At 46.9% G+C, this 13,953-nt stretch overlaps 1 protein-coding gene across 1 annotated transcript in view; it reads right to left on the bottom strand.

The window, feature by feature from the left end:
- Positions 1–13,953, bottom strand: part of LOC122559887 (DENN domain-containing protein 3-like) — a 122,539-nt gene that overhangs the window by 60,245 nt on the left and 48,341 nt on the right. Inside the window, exons 4-7 of the mRNA XM_043709994.1 lie at positions 10,818–11,067; positions 4,794–4,909; positions 2,862–3,004; positions 648–759 (exon numbers count right to left, since the gene is read on the bottom strand). Coding sequence (XP_043565929.1) covers positions 648–759; positions 2,862–3,004; positions 4,794–4,909; positions 10,818–11,067 — 621 coding nt within the window. The remainder of the gene's footprint in view (positions 1–647; positions 760–2,861; positions 3,005–4,793; positions 4,910–10,817; positions 11,068–13,953) is intronic.

Here is a 13,953-nt window from a genome sequence, read left to right as displayed (position 1 = left end):
AGTGGTGAGTGGGGAGGGAGTGAGGAGTGGGGAGTGGGGAATGGTGAGGGAGTGAGGAGTGGGGACTGGGGAGTGGGGAGTGGAGGGTGGAGGGTGGAGGTTGGAGGGAGTGTGGAGTGGGGAATGCCCTATCCACCATCGACAGGAAAATACATAAAAGTGGGGAACTGAGTTCTGGTCCTGCCTGGTCACTGGAGAAGAGTAATCAGTCCAGCTCAGTTAACCCATCTGAAAATAAACAGCTCCCCTCAGTCACAACAAAACATCCAGATTGCTGCTTCCTGAATGTCTTTTTGGAATGAAATGTCCGACACTTACCTCCATCTTGGCCCTGACATTCCCTCAGGAATGGCCTCATTCGTCACTCCCTTACATTCCTGAAGGCAGCTCACCACCACCCACTGCAGGGCAGTCCATATTGGAGCCATATTCAGGAAGAGGTGATGGTCCAGTGATCCTGTCACTACTTGTGACTCCAGGCCCTGTGGTAGACACCTAACTATCCTCTGGGTTATTAGGAATGGGTAATAAATGCTGGTCTGGTCAGTCTATGAATGGATAAAATACAAAATGCCCGGGTTTTATAAAATTCACAGTTCCTCACACATACACACTGGATGATGCCATGTTTCTGTATAATTCCTTACCAGTTGGATGGATCCTGGTGGTGGGCATGGGACAAGAGCTAACTGAGCTGCAAACTCTTTCACCTTCATCTCAAACTCTCTCTCTCCGCAGGACTGCAGGTCGAGCAGAAGACTGAGGGGAGAAGGTGGACGTGTTATTGTGGGACAGCTACTGAGAATCCCTCCTCCTCCTCCCAGATCGCCACCACCCTCTCCTCAGCCTCTCGACCTCTCCTGGTTTATGTGTCGTCCTTTAGTAGCTTCATCAGAAACATGAGCTTGTGTACGTACATTGACAATGCATTAACTTCTTCAGCACATGATCCCACCTCCTTTTGCACTGCACACCCCACATCCCCAATCCCACATCCCACATCCCTTCCTGGGTCAGCCCCAGTTAGTTCCAGTTAAAGACTTGCAATGCTGCTCAATATCCTGAGCAGCCATTTCTGTGCACTGGCTCTAATCATTCAAAGGAAGGTCAGAAGTCACATGACAACAGGTTATAGTCCAAAAGATTTATCTGAAATCATAAGCTTTCAGAGCGCTTTTATCAAATAAACCTTTTGGACTATAACCTGGTGTTGTCTGATTCTTGACTTTGTCCATCCCAGTCCAACACCGAATCCATCCAATCCTTTCAATAACTGGAGTTAATAATGCCTCTTCCTTTATTGAAATCTCCAATCAGCCCAACCTTTGCTTCTTTCCTTCTGTCTGGTGCAGTTAACTCTTTCGTAGTTTCATCACTCCAGGACTCCTCCTTAGCACAGAAGACAGGCAGGAGGCTGGAAGAACACATCAAGCCAGGCAGCATCAGGACGTGCAGAAGTCAATGCTTGGGGTGGAATCTTTTTCAACTCTTGTTCTGCAGATGGGCTGTACCTGAAACGTTGACTTCTCCATCTCCTGATGCTGCCTGGCTTGCTGTGTTCCTCCAGCCTCCTGCCTGTCCCTCCTGATGCTGCCTGGCTTGCTACGTTCCTCCAGCCTCCTGCTTGTCCCTCCTGATGCTGCCTGGCTTGCTGTGTTCCTCCAGCCTCCTGCCTGTCCCTCCTGATGCTGCCTGGCTTGCTGTGTTCTCCCAGTCTCCTGCCTGTCCCTCCTGATTCTGCCTGGCTTGCTACGTTCCTCCAGCCTCCTGCCTGTCCCTCCTGATGCTGCCTGGCTTGCTGTGTTCTCCCAGTCTCCTTGGCTTGCTGTGTTCTCCCAGTCTCCTGCCTGTCCCTCCTGATTCTGCCTGGCTTGCTACGTTCCCCCAGCCTCCTGCCTGTTCCTCCTGATGCTGCCTGGCTTGCTGTGTTCTCCCAGTCTCCTGCCTGTCCCTCCTGATTCTGCCTGGCTTGCTACGTTCCTCCAGCCTCCTGCCTGTCCCTCCTGATGCTGCCTGGCTTGCTGTGTTCTCCCAGTCTCCTGCCTGACCCTCCTGATTCTGTCTGGCTTGCTACGTTCCCCCAGCCTCCTGCCTGTTCCTCCTGATGCTGCCTGCCTTGCTGTGTTCCTCCAGCCTCCTGCCTGTCCCTCCTGATGCTGCCTGGCCTGCTGTGTTCCTCCATCCTCCTGCCTGTCCCTCCTGATGCTGCCTGGCCTGCTGTGTTCCTCCATCCTCCTGCCTGTCCCTCCTGATGCTGCCTGCCTTGCTGTGTATCCCCAGCCTCCTGCCTGTCCCTTCTGATGCTGCCTGGCTTGCTGTGTTCCTCCATCCTCCTGCCTGTCCCTCCTGATGCTGCCTGCCTTGCTGTGTATCCCCAGCCTCCTGCCTGTCCCTTCTGATGCTGCCTGGCTTGCTGTGTTCCTCCAGCCTCCTGCCTGTCCCTCCTGATGCTGCCTGCCTTGCTGTGTATCCCCAGCCTCCTGCCTGTCCCTTCTGATGCTGCCTGGCTTGCTGTGTTCCTCCAGCCTCCTGCCTGTCCCTCCTGATGCTGCCTGCCTTGCTGTGTTCCTCCAGCCTCCTGCCTGTCCCTTCTGATGCTGCCTGGCTTGCTGTGTTCCTCCAGCCTCCTGCTTGTCTACCTTGGATTCCAGCATCTGCAGTTGTTTTGTCTCCCCCTTAGCACAGACCTTCCCTTTTATCCCAATCTGGAGGTCCCCAGGCCCTCTCCCAGTCTCTTGCTTGATCCCTATTACATCTCTAATGTTTTTCCCATTTCTGATGATGGGTCACTAAGGTCGGTTTCTATCTCCACACGCATTCTGGACCCTGTAGGCGGAACAGTCACTGGGTAAATCTCTTACCAGGAAAGGCAGTCCTTCAGCACTGTGTAATACGGAAACTTGGTGATGATGCAGATCCCAAAGGGGACCAGGACTTTGAAAGGTTCAGAACAGTCTGTTGTGAGTTCCGTGCACTCGGTGGGAGATTGATAAAGATCGGATTCCTGCAAAGGCAAAACCTTAGGTCAGGCAGTGGAAGACACTTGATGACTTCACTTTCCCAAAACATTTCCCTCCCCTCTCCCCTTCCCCCAACTGCCTCTCCCCCATTGCCAATCTTCCTCCTGCTGGGCCAGAGTCCAGTCTCCCCAGCATCATTCCTGGTGAAGGGCTCATTCCCGAAACGTTGATTCCCCTGCTCCTCGGATGCTGCCTGACCTGCTGCGCTTTTCCAGCAGCAGACCCTCGACCCGTCTCAAAGCTAACCCTGAGGACAGAGAGTCATCAACTGTCCGAATGGGGAGGGAGGCCAGGGGGTCACCTCTGTGGAGATCAAGCCCACCCCTAATACATATTAATAGCAAAATAAAACTTCGAAACACAATATAGAAACACAGAAGATAAGAGCAGGAGGAGGCCATTCCGCCCTTCGAGCCTGCTCCACCATTCATCACCATCATGGCTGATTGTCCAACTCAATAACCTAATCCTGCCTTCTCCCCATAACCTTTGGTTCCATTCACCCCAAGTGCTATATCTAGCCACGTCTTGAATACATTCAATGTTTGGGCATCAACTCTTTCCTGTGGCAATGAATTCCATAGGCTCACCAGTCTTTAGGTGAAGAAATGTCTCCTCATCTCCATTTTAAAGGTCTCCCCTGAATCCTCAGACTGTGACCCCTGGTTCTGCATGCACCCACCACTGGGAACATCCTCCCTACATCTACCCTATCTAGTCCTGTTAGAATGATATAAGTCTCTATGAGATTCCCCCCCCTCACTCGTTTCAATTCCAGTGAAAACAATCCTAACGAGTCAATCTCTCCTCATCCGTCAGTCCCACCATCCCTGGAATCAGCCTGGAAAACCCTCGCTGCACTCCCTCGAAAGAAAGAGCATCCTTCCTCAGAAAAGGAGACCAAAACTGCCCACAGTATTCTAGGTGTACTGTAATCTCAAGCAGGAAACCTAAATTGGGATGCTGCCATTAACTCTAGCCCTGTCACTCATTTAGGAAGGAACAGGAGGAGGGAATGTGCAGCTTGTTCCACCATTCTGTTAGAACATAAGGACTAGGAACAAGGAAAGGCCATTCAGCCCCTCAGATCTGCCCTGCCATTGTATAAGATTGTGCCTCATCTACCCCAGGCCTCATCTCCTCTGTAAGCTCCCTCCTCATAGTCATCAACTCCTGATAGTTCACAAACTTATCCACCTCCTCTTTAAATACTTTCAGTAATCTAGCCTCGACAACCCTCTGAGGCTAGTAAAGTCCAGATATTCACTACCCTCAGAGGGAAGAAATTCCACCCTATCGCAGGTTTAAATACATGCCCCTTTATTCTGTAACTTGTCCCTAGTTTGACACCTCCCCCCCCATCTGGACTGATCTGAACTGACTCTATTGGCCCACCTTGGATCCATATTCCTTCATATTAGACCCAAGTCAATTTCCTGCCATTTACTGTACCATGTGAACATGATAATTAGGAAGTGTAGGCCATTCAGCCCCTCAAGCCTGCTCTGCCATTCAGTAAGATTGTGATTGTGAATGTTTCCATTTACCCCCGATAACCCATGATTCCTTGCCTCACAAGAAACGATCTGCCCTTGCCTTAAATCTAATCAAATACCCCACCTGCACTGTTTCTGAGGCAGAGTTCCAAAGACACACATCCCTCTCAGAAAATAAAAGGTTTTCTATTTTTAGAATTCTCTTTTTAATTCCACGGATTAAAACTCTGTCCCAACCCCAGCATTTTGTAGGAAACCCATTGTTTCAAATGCTCACCTTTATCTCTCTGTTAATGTGGAGCACCACTCCCTGTTGTCTGTTCCCGAGGATATCCGTCAGAACCAGGAAATGGAAAGACTCTTCCTGTTCTTCCACTGGAAGCTTAAATCCATCTGTGAAAGGGTGAAGAAGAGAGCAAGAGACAGAGAGACGTGAGGAATGGAAGGGAGGGGAAGGGCTGGGAAGGGAGACATAAATATACAAAGACAAACAGGGGAGATGTAGGCAGAGAGGGGAAAAGAGAGAGACCAGGGAGGAAGCATACAGCACAAAAGAGACAGCTCAGGAAAAGTGAAGGAGAAAGAGGGATGGACAGGGACACACACACACACACATATACACACACGTACAGGGTGAGAGATATACCGAGAGAAAGAGAGAGAGAGATGGTCAGAAACACCAGGACAGTCAGAAACAACAAAAACAGGACAAAAAGCACAAATCAAATAACTCTGCCTCTGACTTCCTCTAACCTGACAAAGAAATAATTCTGTAATAATAAAAGGAAAGGGAAGGGTCCATAGTCCCAGATGACCTCAGGGTAGTGAGCAAAGGGCAACAATATTGACGATCGAGTGGGAAAGCTGATAACGTCTAAAAAAGCTGGTGCTTTTGCTGCTCTTGTTACTGAAACATTTTATTTTTTTTAAGAGTCACTCCTGTTTCTTTTTTTTCTTAGAGTGAACAGAACCTCTGACAGTCCTGTTATTTGTTTTCTTTTCTTTTCTCCCCCACACTCCCGCCTAACTGCGGTAGTGCTTACTTTTTTCCCCCAGCACCCATGTTGTGAGACACAGTGAAAGACACAAGGTGCACAAATCTTTATTCGATTTCCACCACCAGGAAGAAAGGAACTGAGACATTTTATAGTGAATCCACATTGTTAAATGTCAGAAGGTTAGGGAAAGGGACTGTTTCACTGGTTACTGTTTATATAGAAGATGCAACAAGGGAATAACTAACATCGCGGGAATCAGTAGGAGGCTATTCTGTCCCTCCACCCTTTCCCCATTGTACTAGCTCATGGCTGATGTGTCACTAAACTCTATTCTTATACATAGTCCTTGATAAGACAACATGATATAGGATGTAGGAGCAAAATTAAACCATTCAGTCCATTCAGTCTGCTTCATCATTTGATCATGTCTGATAGGTTTCTCAACCCCATTCTCCTGCCTTCTCCCTAGAACCCTTACTAATCAAGAACATATCTCTCTCTGTCTTCAATTTGTCATTGGCTTGCACAGCCCTCTACAGCAATGCATTCCACAGAGTCCCCACCCTCTGGCTGAAGAAATTCCTCCTCATCTCCGTTCTAAAGGGTCATCCCTTCACTCTGAGGCTGAGACCTTGGGTCCTAGTCTCTCCTACTGGTGAAAACATCTCCATGTCCCCTCTATTCAGGCCTCTCAGTATTCTGTAAGTTTCAGTCAGATCCCCCCCTCATCCTTCTAAACTCCATCGAGTACAGACCCAGGGTCCTCAACCACTCCTCAAATGACATTCATCCCCAGGATCATTCTTGTAAACCTCATCTCGACACCCACCAAGGCCAGCACATCCTTCCTTAGATACGGGGCCCAAAATTGCTAACAATATTCCAAATGCGGTCTGACTAGAACCTCATACAGCCTCAACAGTACATTTCTGCTCTTATATTCTGGCCCTCCTGAAATGAACGCTAACATTGCATTTGCTGTCCTAACTGCCAACTGAACCTGCATGTTAACCTTAACAGAATCCTGAACTCAGATTCCCAAGTCCCTCTGTGCTTCAAATTTCCAAAGCATTTTCCCATTTAAAAAATAGTCTATCTCTCTATTCTTCTTACCACAAAGTATAATCTCACACTTTCCCACATTGTATTCCATCTGCCACTTCTTTGCCCACTCCCCCAGCCTGTCCAAGTCCTTCTGCAGCCTCCCTGCCTCCTCAATACTACCTGTCCCTCCAACTATCTTTTTGTCATCTACAAACTTAGCAACAATATTGCTCATCCCTTCATCCAGATTGTTAATGTATAACGTGAATAGTTGTGGTCCCAACACTGACCCCTGTGGAACTCCACTCGTCACTGGCTGCCATTCTGAAAAAGACCCTTTTTTTCCCACTCTCTGCCTTCTGCCAGTCAGCCAATCCGCTCTCCATACCAGTACCTTACCCCTGATATCATCGGCTCTTACCATACTTCGCAGCTTCCTGTGCAGCACCTTGTCAAGGACTTTCTAAAAATGCATGTACCCAATAAATATAAATAAAAAATTATCAAATGAATCCCACCCTCCTAACTAACTCTTGAGGGAAGACAGTTCCAGATTTTCACTGCACTCCTTTGTGTATCCTGTGAGGTCAGAGTTTGGCTTATATCCATTGGAGTTTCAAGGAATGAGAGGTGATCTTTTTGAAGATGCTGAGTTGAATGGATGGGTGGATACTGGGCAGATAGTGGGTGGATACTGAGTGGGTAGTGGGCAGATAGTTGGTGGATAATGGGTGGATGCTGTATGGATACTGGTTGAATAGTGGGTGGATAGAGGGAGGATAGTGGGTGGATTCTGGGCGGATACTGGACAGATATTGAGTGGATACTCGGCGGAAACTGGATGTTCACTGGGCGGATAGTGGGTGGATATTGGGCAGATACTGGGTGGAAACTGGGTGGATATTGGGCAGATACTGGGTGGATAGTGGGTGGATACTGGGCAGATACTGGGTGGAAACTGGGTGGATACTGGGCAGATACTGGACAGATACTGGGCGGATAGTGGGTGGATACTGGGCCGATACTGGGCCGATATTGGGTGGATACTGGGTGGATAGAGGGTGGATAATGGGTGGATAATGGGTGGATGTTTCCTCTTGTTGAAGAGACTGAAAGCTATGGAACAGATTTGAGATAGGAAGAGAATTTCTATTCGATGGAAAGGTCATGAGAGTATTTCCCAGAAGGAAGTGAAAGCTGGATCTTTAGATTTATTCAAGGCTGAATTAGAGAGATTTTTGATAAACAAGGGAGCCTACTGTATTGGAGGAGGGGGGGGGGGAAGTCAGTCTGAAACGTGGTAGTATAGGCTTAAGGGGCTGAATAGCCTCCTCCTGTACCTAAGTGCCGTATTCCTTATCCTCGCTGTTTCCTGACAATCACTCTGAATAGCTGGCTGTAATTTGAAGATTTCCTCTGGTCTCTCTTAATGGAGAGAATAGTTTTCCTACATCCACCCTATTCAATCCTTTCACAGTTCTCAATACTCAATGCAGCCCGTCCTCATGAATTAACATGGAGTAAAATTCCTGCAGAAGCTGTAAATCTGAACTAGAAACCAAAATTGCAGGAGAAACTCAGCAGGTCTGGCAGCATCTGTGGAGAGAGAAACAATTAATATTGAGAGTCTGTAATGAGTTTTCTTCAGAACCCCCATTAATTAACCCTTTCAGCCCCGGTGTTGTTCTGGTGAATCTGTGATGTGACCACCCCACCCCACCCCAGCAGTGTCAACATGTCCTCCCTGAGGTGCACTACCCAGAGCTCACCCCATGATCCCAGTCTGCTCAGACTACAGACTGGACATCCTGCAATTATCATGATCGACAATATTTGGCTGGAGAGTGGCAAATAAATCTTGCATAAAGCTCCAGAGAAGGCCAGAATAAATTATGGCATTTATTGCTAAAAGAGTAGAGTGTGAAAGTAGGGAGGTATTGCTGCAACTACAGTACACAGGACACTAGTGAGACCACACCTGAAGTATTGTGGACAGTTTTGGTCTCCTCACTTGAGAAGGAATGTAATTGTGTTGGAGGCAGTTCAGAGAAGGTTCAATAGATTGATTCCAGAGAAGAGGGGTCTTTCTATTGAAGAAATATTGCGCAGTTTAGGCCAATACTCTCTGGAGTTTAGAGCAATGAAAGGAGATCAACTTGAGATATTGAAGATGCCAAAGGGAATTGACAAAGTAGATGGAGAGGATGTTTCCCCATGTGGGGCATTCAAGAATAAGAGGTGATTGTTTTAGGATAAGGGATGGTAGATTTCAAACAGAGATGGGGAGGAATTACTTCTCTCAAAGGGTTGTGAATGTGTGGAATTCGCTCCCCCAGAGCGTGGAGGATGCTGGGACATTGAGTAAATTTAAGGAGGAGATAGACAGATCTTTAATTAGTAACAGGTTGAAGGGTAATGGAGAGTGGGCATGAAAGTGGAGCATAGGCCGAGATGAGATCAGCCACGATCATGTTAAATGGTGGAACAGGCTCGAGGGGCTGAATGGCCTCCTCCTGTTCCTCGTTCTTATGGTGTTATGACTTTGAGTCCAGTCTGTGAGAAGATTAAATGCTCCTTCCCAGGCTGAGCTAACGGATATCTTTCTGTAATCTTTAATATTGGAATAAATCATTAGACAAAGAGAGAAAGACCATAATTATTGGGTTTCTGAAACCACAGTGAGTGTCAGGATAGTGGACATGGAGGAGTGGTGGTAGTGAGGGGGGACGGAGTTTGCTGAGATTCTGACCTCACTTGTCCAGTGATAATGGATACTGGGCACTGACTGGTGGTCCTTTCTGAAGCAGATCTGAATGGGTTCATGATGTACAAAAAGGATTAGGTCTGCTGGGAGAGTTCCTCTAGGGATTGACTGTTGCCTGTTACCCATTGGAACAGCACTAGGCCATTCAGCCCTTAATCCTGTTCCACCATTCAATGAGATCATGGCTGACCAATGGGCTAACTCCATAGACCTATTTGAGAATCTCTCCACTCCCTTCCTTGGAAACCTTGTTTCCCCGAACTATCTCTTGACCCGCTGGAGGCCAATCAGCCATCATGCCTATTCTGGCTCTTTGAAAGGGCAGTCTAATCAGTGTCACTTCCTTTGTTCTTTCCCCATAGCCCTGTGAGCTTGTATGCCTCAGGAATTGAACAAATTGAATAAAGCGATTTGAAAAATGCTGAATGTGTTGGGCACAGTGGGCTCTATCTTTCGTACTGCTCTGAAGATCCCGTCAGGACCACACCCACGCCCCAGGGTGAGATTTGGGATTCCAGCTGTCTGATCGGGAACTGGCCACAATAAGTGGGACATGGGGCTGGATTGATGCGAGGGGGGAGCTGGTCAGATGTGAAATGTTTAAAATTCTGAGAGGATTTGACAAGGGAGATGCTATGAGGCTGAAGTTGGAGAATCTCAAACCAGAGATTGATCTTTTCAGAATAAGAGGATTGGCCATTACAGAATGAAATGAGGAAGAATTTCCAGGCTCGGTTCGCCTTTTCTCCGTAACCCCTGATTCTCTTCCTGATTGAAAATCTGTCTATCTCAGCCTTGAATATCATTAATGACCAAGCATCAATGTGCGATACAGAATGCCACAGGTTCTGTAGACTCTGAGAGAATAAATTCCTCCTTATCTTTACCTTAAATGTGCAGCCTCTTACTCTGAGACTATACTATCTGGTTCGGGACTCTCTTCCAATGGGAAACAGCTTTTCTGTATCTACACTGTCAACCCCCCCCAAACTGATTCGGTAAGGTCACCTCTCATTTTTCTAAATTCCAATGAGTTCAGACTCAATCTACTTGACCTCTCTGCAAGACAGTGCCTCCTAGTGAACCTTCTCTAGACTGCATCCAATGCCAGTACACCTGTCCTTAGATAAGGAACCCAAAATTATTGACAGTATTCCGACTGTGGTCAGGCTAGTTCCTTGTATAGTTTTAGCAAAACTACCCTTTTACATTTGCTTCCCTTTGACCTTTCTGATGAGTCCCACTTCCCCTTCTCTGTCCCCAGTGCTGCCTTTCCTCACTCTGAAGATCCATTCAGGACCTCATCCAGGCTTTGGGAAATTTCCAGCAGGTTTTCATAATTGTTTGTCTGTTCTGTGAATTTCAGTGTGCTCTGGCTCCCCAACCTATCAGCCAATGAAAACAGTGTTAGCCTTGAGAAAACAAAGGGTCAATCGATATGCTACCCGTTAAGTCATTCCCCTGAGTCTGGGACACAGCTATCTAAGTCTCTCACCTGGGAAGCACAGCTCTGGCAGGCCACACAGCTCGATTCCCCTCGGAACATTGAGGTGGTCCTTAAAAGTTTCCATATTTCCAAAGAGTTGGGCTGAGGTGAACGTTGGTCCCATGATCTCCTCCTGCTTGTGCGATGAGCTCTGCGAGTCGGTGTGAACATTTGTTTGAGGCCCGGTGAACGGTGGAGCATGAATGGACAGAACCTCTGGAGTAATGTCTGCAGCGTCAAAGAAACTGCTGTGCATGTCCTGCACCAGACACAGCACGTCATTAAGGAGCAGCAAGCAAACTGCGTGACATAATACAGGACTCCAAAACTGTTCCTCCACTATCAACTCTCTGGCTTGGTTTATTACTAGTTTAATTGACTGGGTAGAAATAAACGCTCAGAAGTCAGATGACACCGAGTTATAGTCCAACAGGTTTATTTGAAATCACACGCTTTCAGAGCGCTGCCCTTTCATCAGGTGCACTGCTGTTGGACTATCACCTGGTGTTGTGTGACCTCTGACCTTGACCACGCCGGTCCAACACCAACATTCCACATAAAGGGAGAGCAGGTTGGGCTTGGGTATAGAAGGAACTGTAGAGTCCAAATTGTTAATAGACTCTATTCTCAAAAAAAGGGTCTTAAAAAGGGTATTATGGTATAGGGGTTATGTCCTTATCTCTAGGCCAGGAGGTCCAGGTTCAAGTCCCACCTGAAGATGCAATAACCGTGGAGGTGTGTAATAACACGTCCAAACATATCGGTTAAAGGAAAGGATCTCATTGACAGACCTGGATCCAAATGAACAAAAACAGAAATTGCTGGGAAAGCTCAGTAGGTCTAGCAGCATCAGTGGAGAGAAATCAGAGTGAACATTTTGGGTCCTGTCACCCCTCCTCAGGCCTTCTGAAGAAGGGTTCCCAGACCCCGAGCCGTTAACTCTGATTTCTCTCCACAGATGCTGCTAGACCTGCTGAGCTTTCCCAGCAATTTCTGTTTTTGTTTCTGATTTACAGCATCCACCGTTCTTTAGGTTTTTACTTGGATCCAAATTAGCATTATTGTTTTGATTTCATTCTGAAAACTACTCCCAGATACAGAGTGAAAAGAAAGGTGAGGAATAGCAACAGTCGCCGTTTCCTGGGGCTAAGCTTCGTTTTGCAATCTGGCTGGTGCTTGTCAAAAGAAGGGAAGGTTGGGAGATTCAAAATCCTCAGAAAGGACTGCAGCTGGCAGAGTCCAGACTGGAGCTCAGGGCTATCCTGCTGTGGGACAGTGTGTAACATAAGCACTCCCCTCCAGCTTGGGAAGCAGCATTTTATTTTGCTACATTTGTTATATTAGATTAGATTTCCATAGTATGAAAACACGCCATTTGGCCCAACAAGTCCACACGACCCTCTGAAGAGTAACCCAACCAGACCTATTCGCCTACCCTATATTTACCCCTGACTAATGAACCTGCCACTACGGGCAATTTAGCATGACTAATTCACCTAATCTGCACATCTTTGGACTGTGGGAGGAAACTGGAGCACCCAGAGGAAACCCACACAGACATGGGGAGAATGTGCAAACTCCACACAGACAGTTGCCTGAGGCCGGAATCAAATCCGGGTCCCTGGTGCTGTGAGGCAGCAGTGTTAACCACTGAGCCACCGTGCCAGCCCACTTCAATCTCAGATGTAGTGTAGAGATTGGCAGAGAGGAGGAAACCTTTTGTAGTAGAGGGAATGTGGAGGTCCCGCTTGGGTTTGGGAAGCAGAGCCAAATAGAGGGTTATAATGAGGTCAAGGATGTCAGTAGATAACAAAATTTCAAATGGTGGAGCTTTTAGAGTCATAGAAATGTACAATACGGAAACAGACCCTTCGGTCCAACTCCTCCATGACGACCAGATATCCTAAATTCATCTAGTTCTATTTGCCAGCATTTGACCCTAAATTCATCTAGTTCTATTTGCCAGCATTTGACCCATATCCCTCTAAACCTTTGCTACACATGTACCCATCCAGATGCCTTTTAAATGCTGTAATTGTACCAGCCTCCACCACTTCCTCTGGCAGCTCATTCCATACACGTACCACCCTCTGTGTGAAAAAGTTGCCCCTTAGATCCCTTTTGAATCTTTCCCCTCTCACCTTGGTACTATGCCCTCTAGTTTTGGACTCCGCCCACCCTGGGGAAGAGACTTTGTTTATTTACCCTATCCATGCACCTTGTGATTTTATAAACCTCTATAAGGTCACCCCTCAGCCTCCGACGCTCCAGGGAAAACAGCCCCAGCCTGTTCAGCTTCTCCCTGTAGCTCAAACCCTCCAACCCTGGCAACATCCTTGTAAATCTTTTCTGAACCCTTTCACATTTCACTACATCCTTTCAGTAGCAAGGAGACAGAATTGTACACAGTATTCCAAACATTGCCTAACCAATGTCCTTTAAGAAACAGAAGAAAAAAGGTTTCCATTGACTGGCTGAAGAGCAGAGAGGATATTGAGAAAAAGTGATTTAACCCTCACACTATTAGAGGACCAGAGATGATGAGGATTGAGGAGATGGGACTGGAACAAGTCGGTGGAACTAGAGTCTATTCCCTTAATATGATACAATACAGAACATTAACGTAATAAACTCCTCACAAGCCTCTTCCCTTTCTGTGACATCTCACTCTGTCAACATGACCTTCTACTCCTTTCTCGTTCTGTTTATTCAGCTTCCCCTTAACAGGATTGTTACAACATGGACAGCAGAACCAAATCCGCCTTTCTACGTCTGTACCTACAGCAGAGAAAAATTAAACCATCAGGGAACTTAGAGAGTCACTCCAATGGTTCCTAACCAGACTTTCAAATAACCAATCCCAAACTTTGTGAATAATTAATCTTCAGACACCATTTTTGTATCTTTAACAAAAGATTTAACAGCTTATTTAATACAAACTAGCTCTAGCAGAGAGAAGATTAAACACCACGGTAAACTAATTAATGTCTGTGTTTTAAACCTGAAACATTTGTTTTCGGCTGTATTTTCACTAGACAGATACAAGATCAATAGGAGAAAACAACCAAACTGGCCAGCTTAAATAAACAGCTTTCACGATGCATTGTGTTGCAGGTATAAATGTGAACATCCTGTTTTTTTACTG

Source organism: Chiloscyllium plagiosum, chromosome 20 (genome assembly GCF_004010195.1).
Source record: "Chiloscyllium plagiosum isolate BGI_BamShark_2017 chromosome 20, ASM401019v2, whole genome shotgun sequence".
NCBI classification, from domain to species: domain Eukaryota; kingdom Metazoa; phylum Chordata; class Chondrichthyes; order Orectolobiformes; family Hemiscylliidae; genus Chiloscyllium; species Chiloscyllium plagiosum.
Note: the sequence above shows the minus strand (reverse complement) of the source record. Positions and strands in the feature narration are given on the sequence as shown.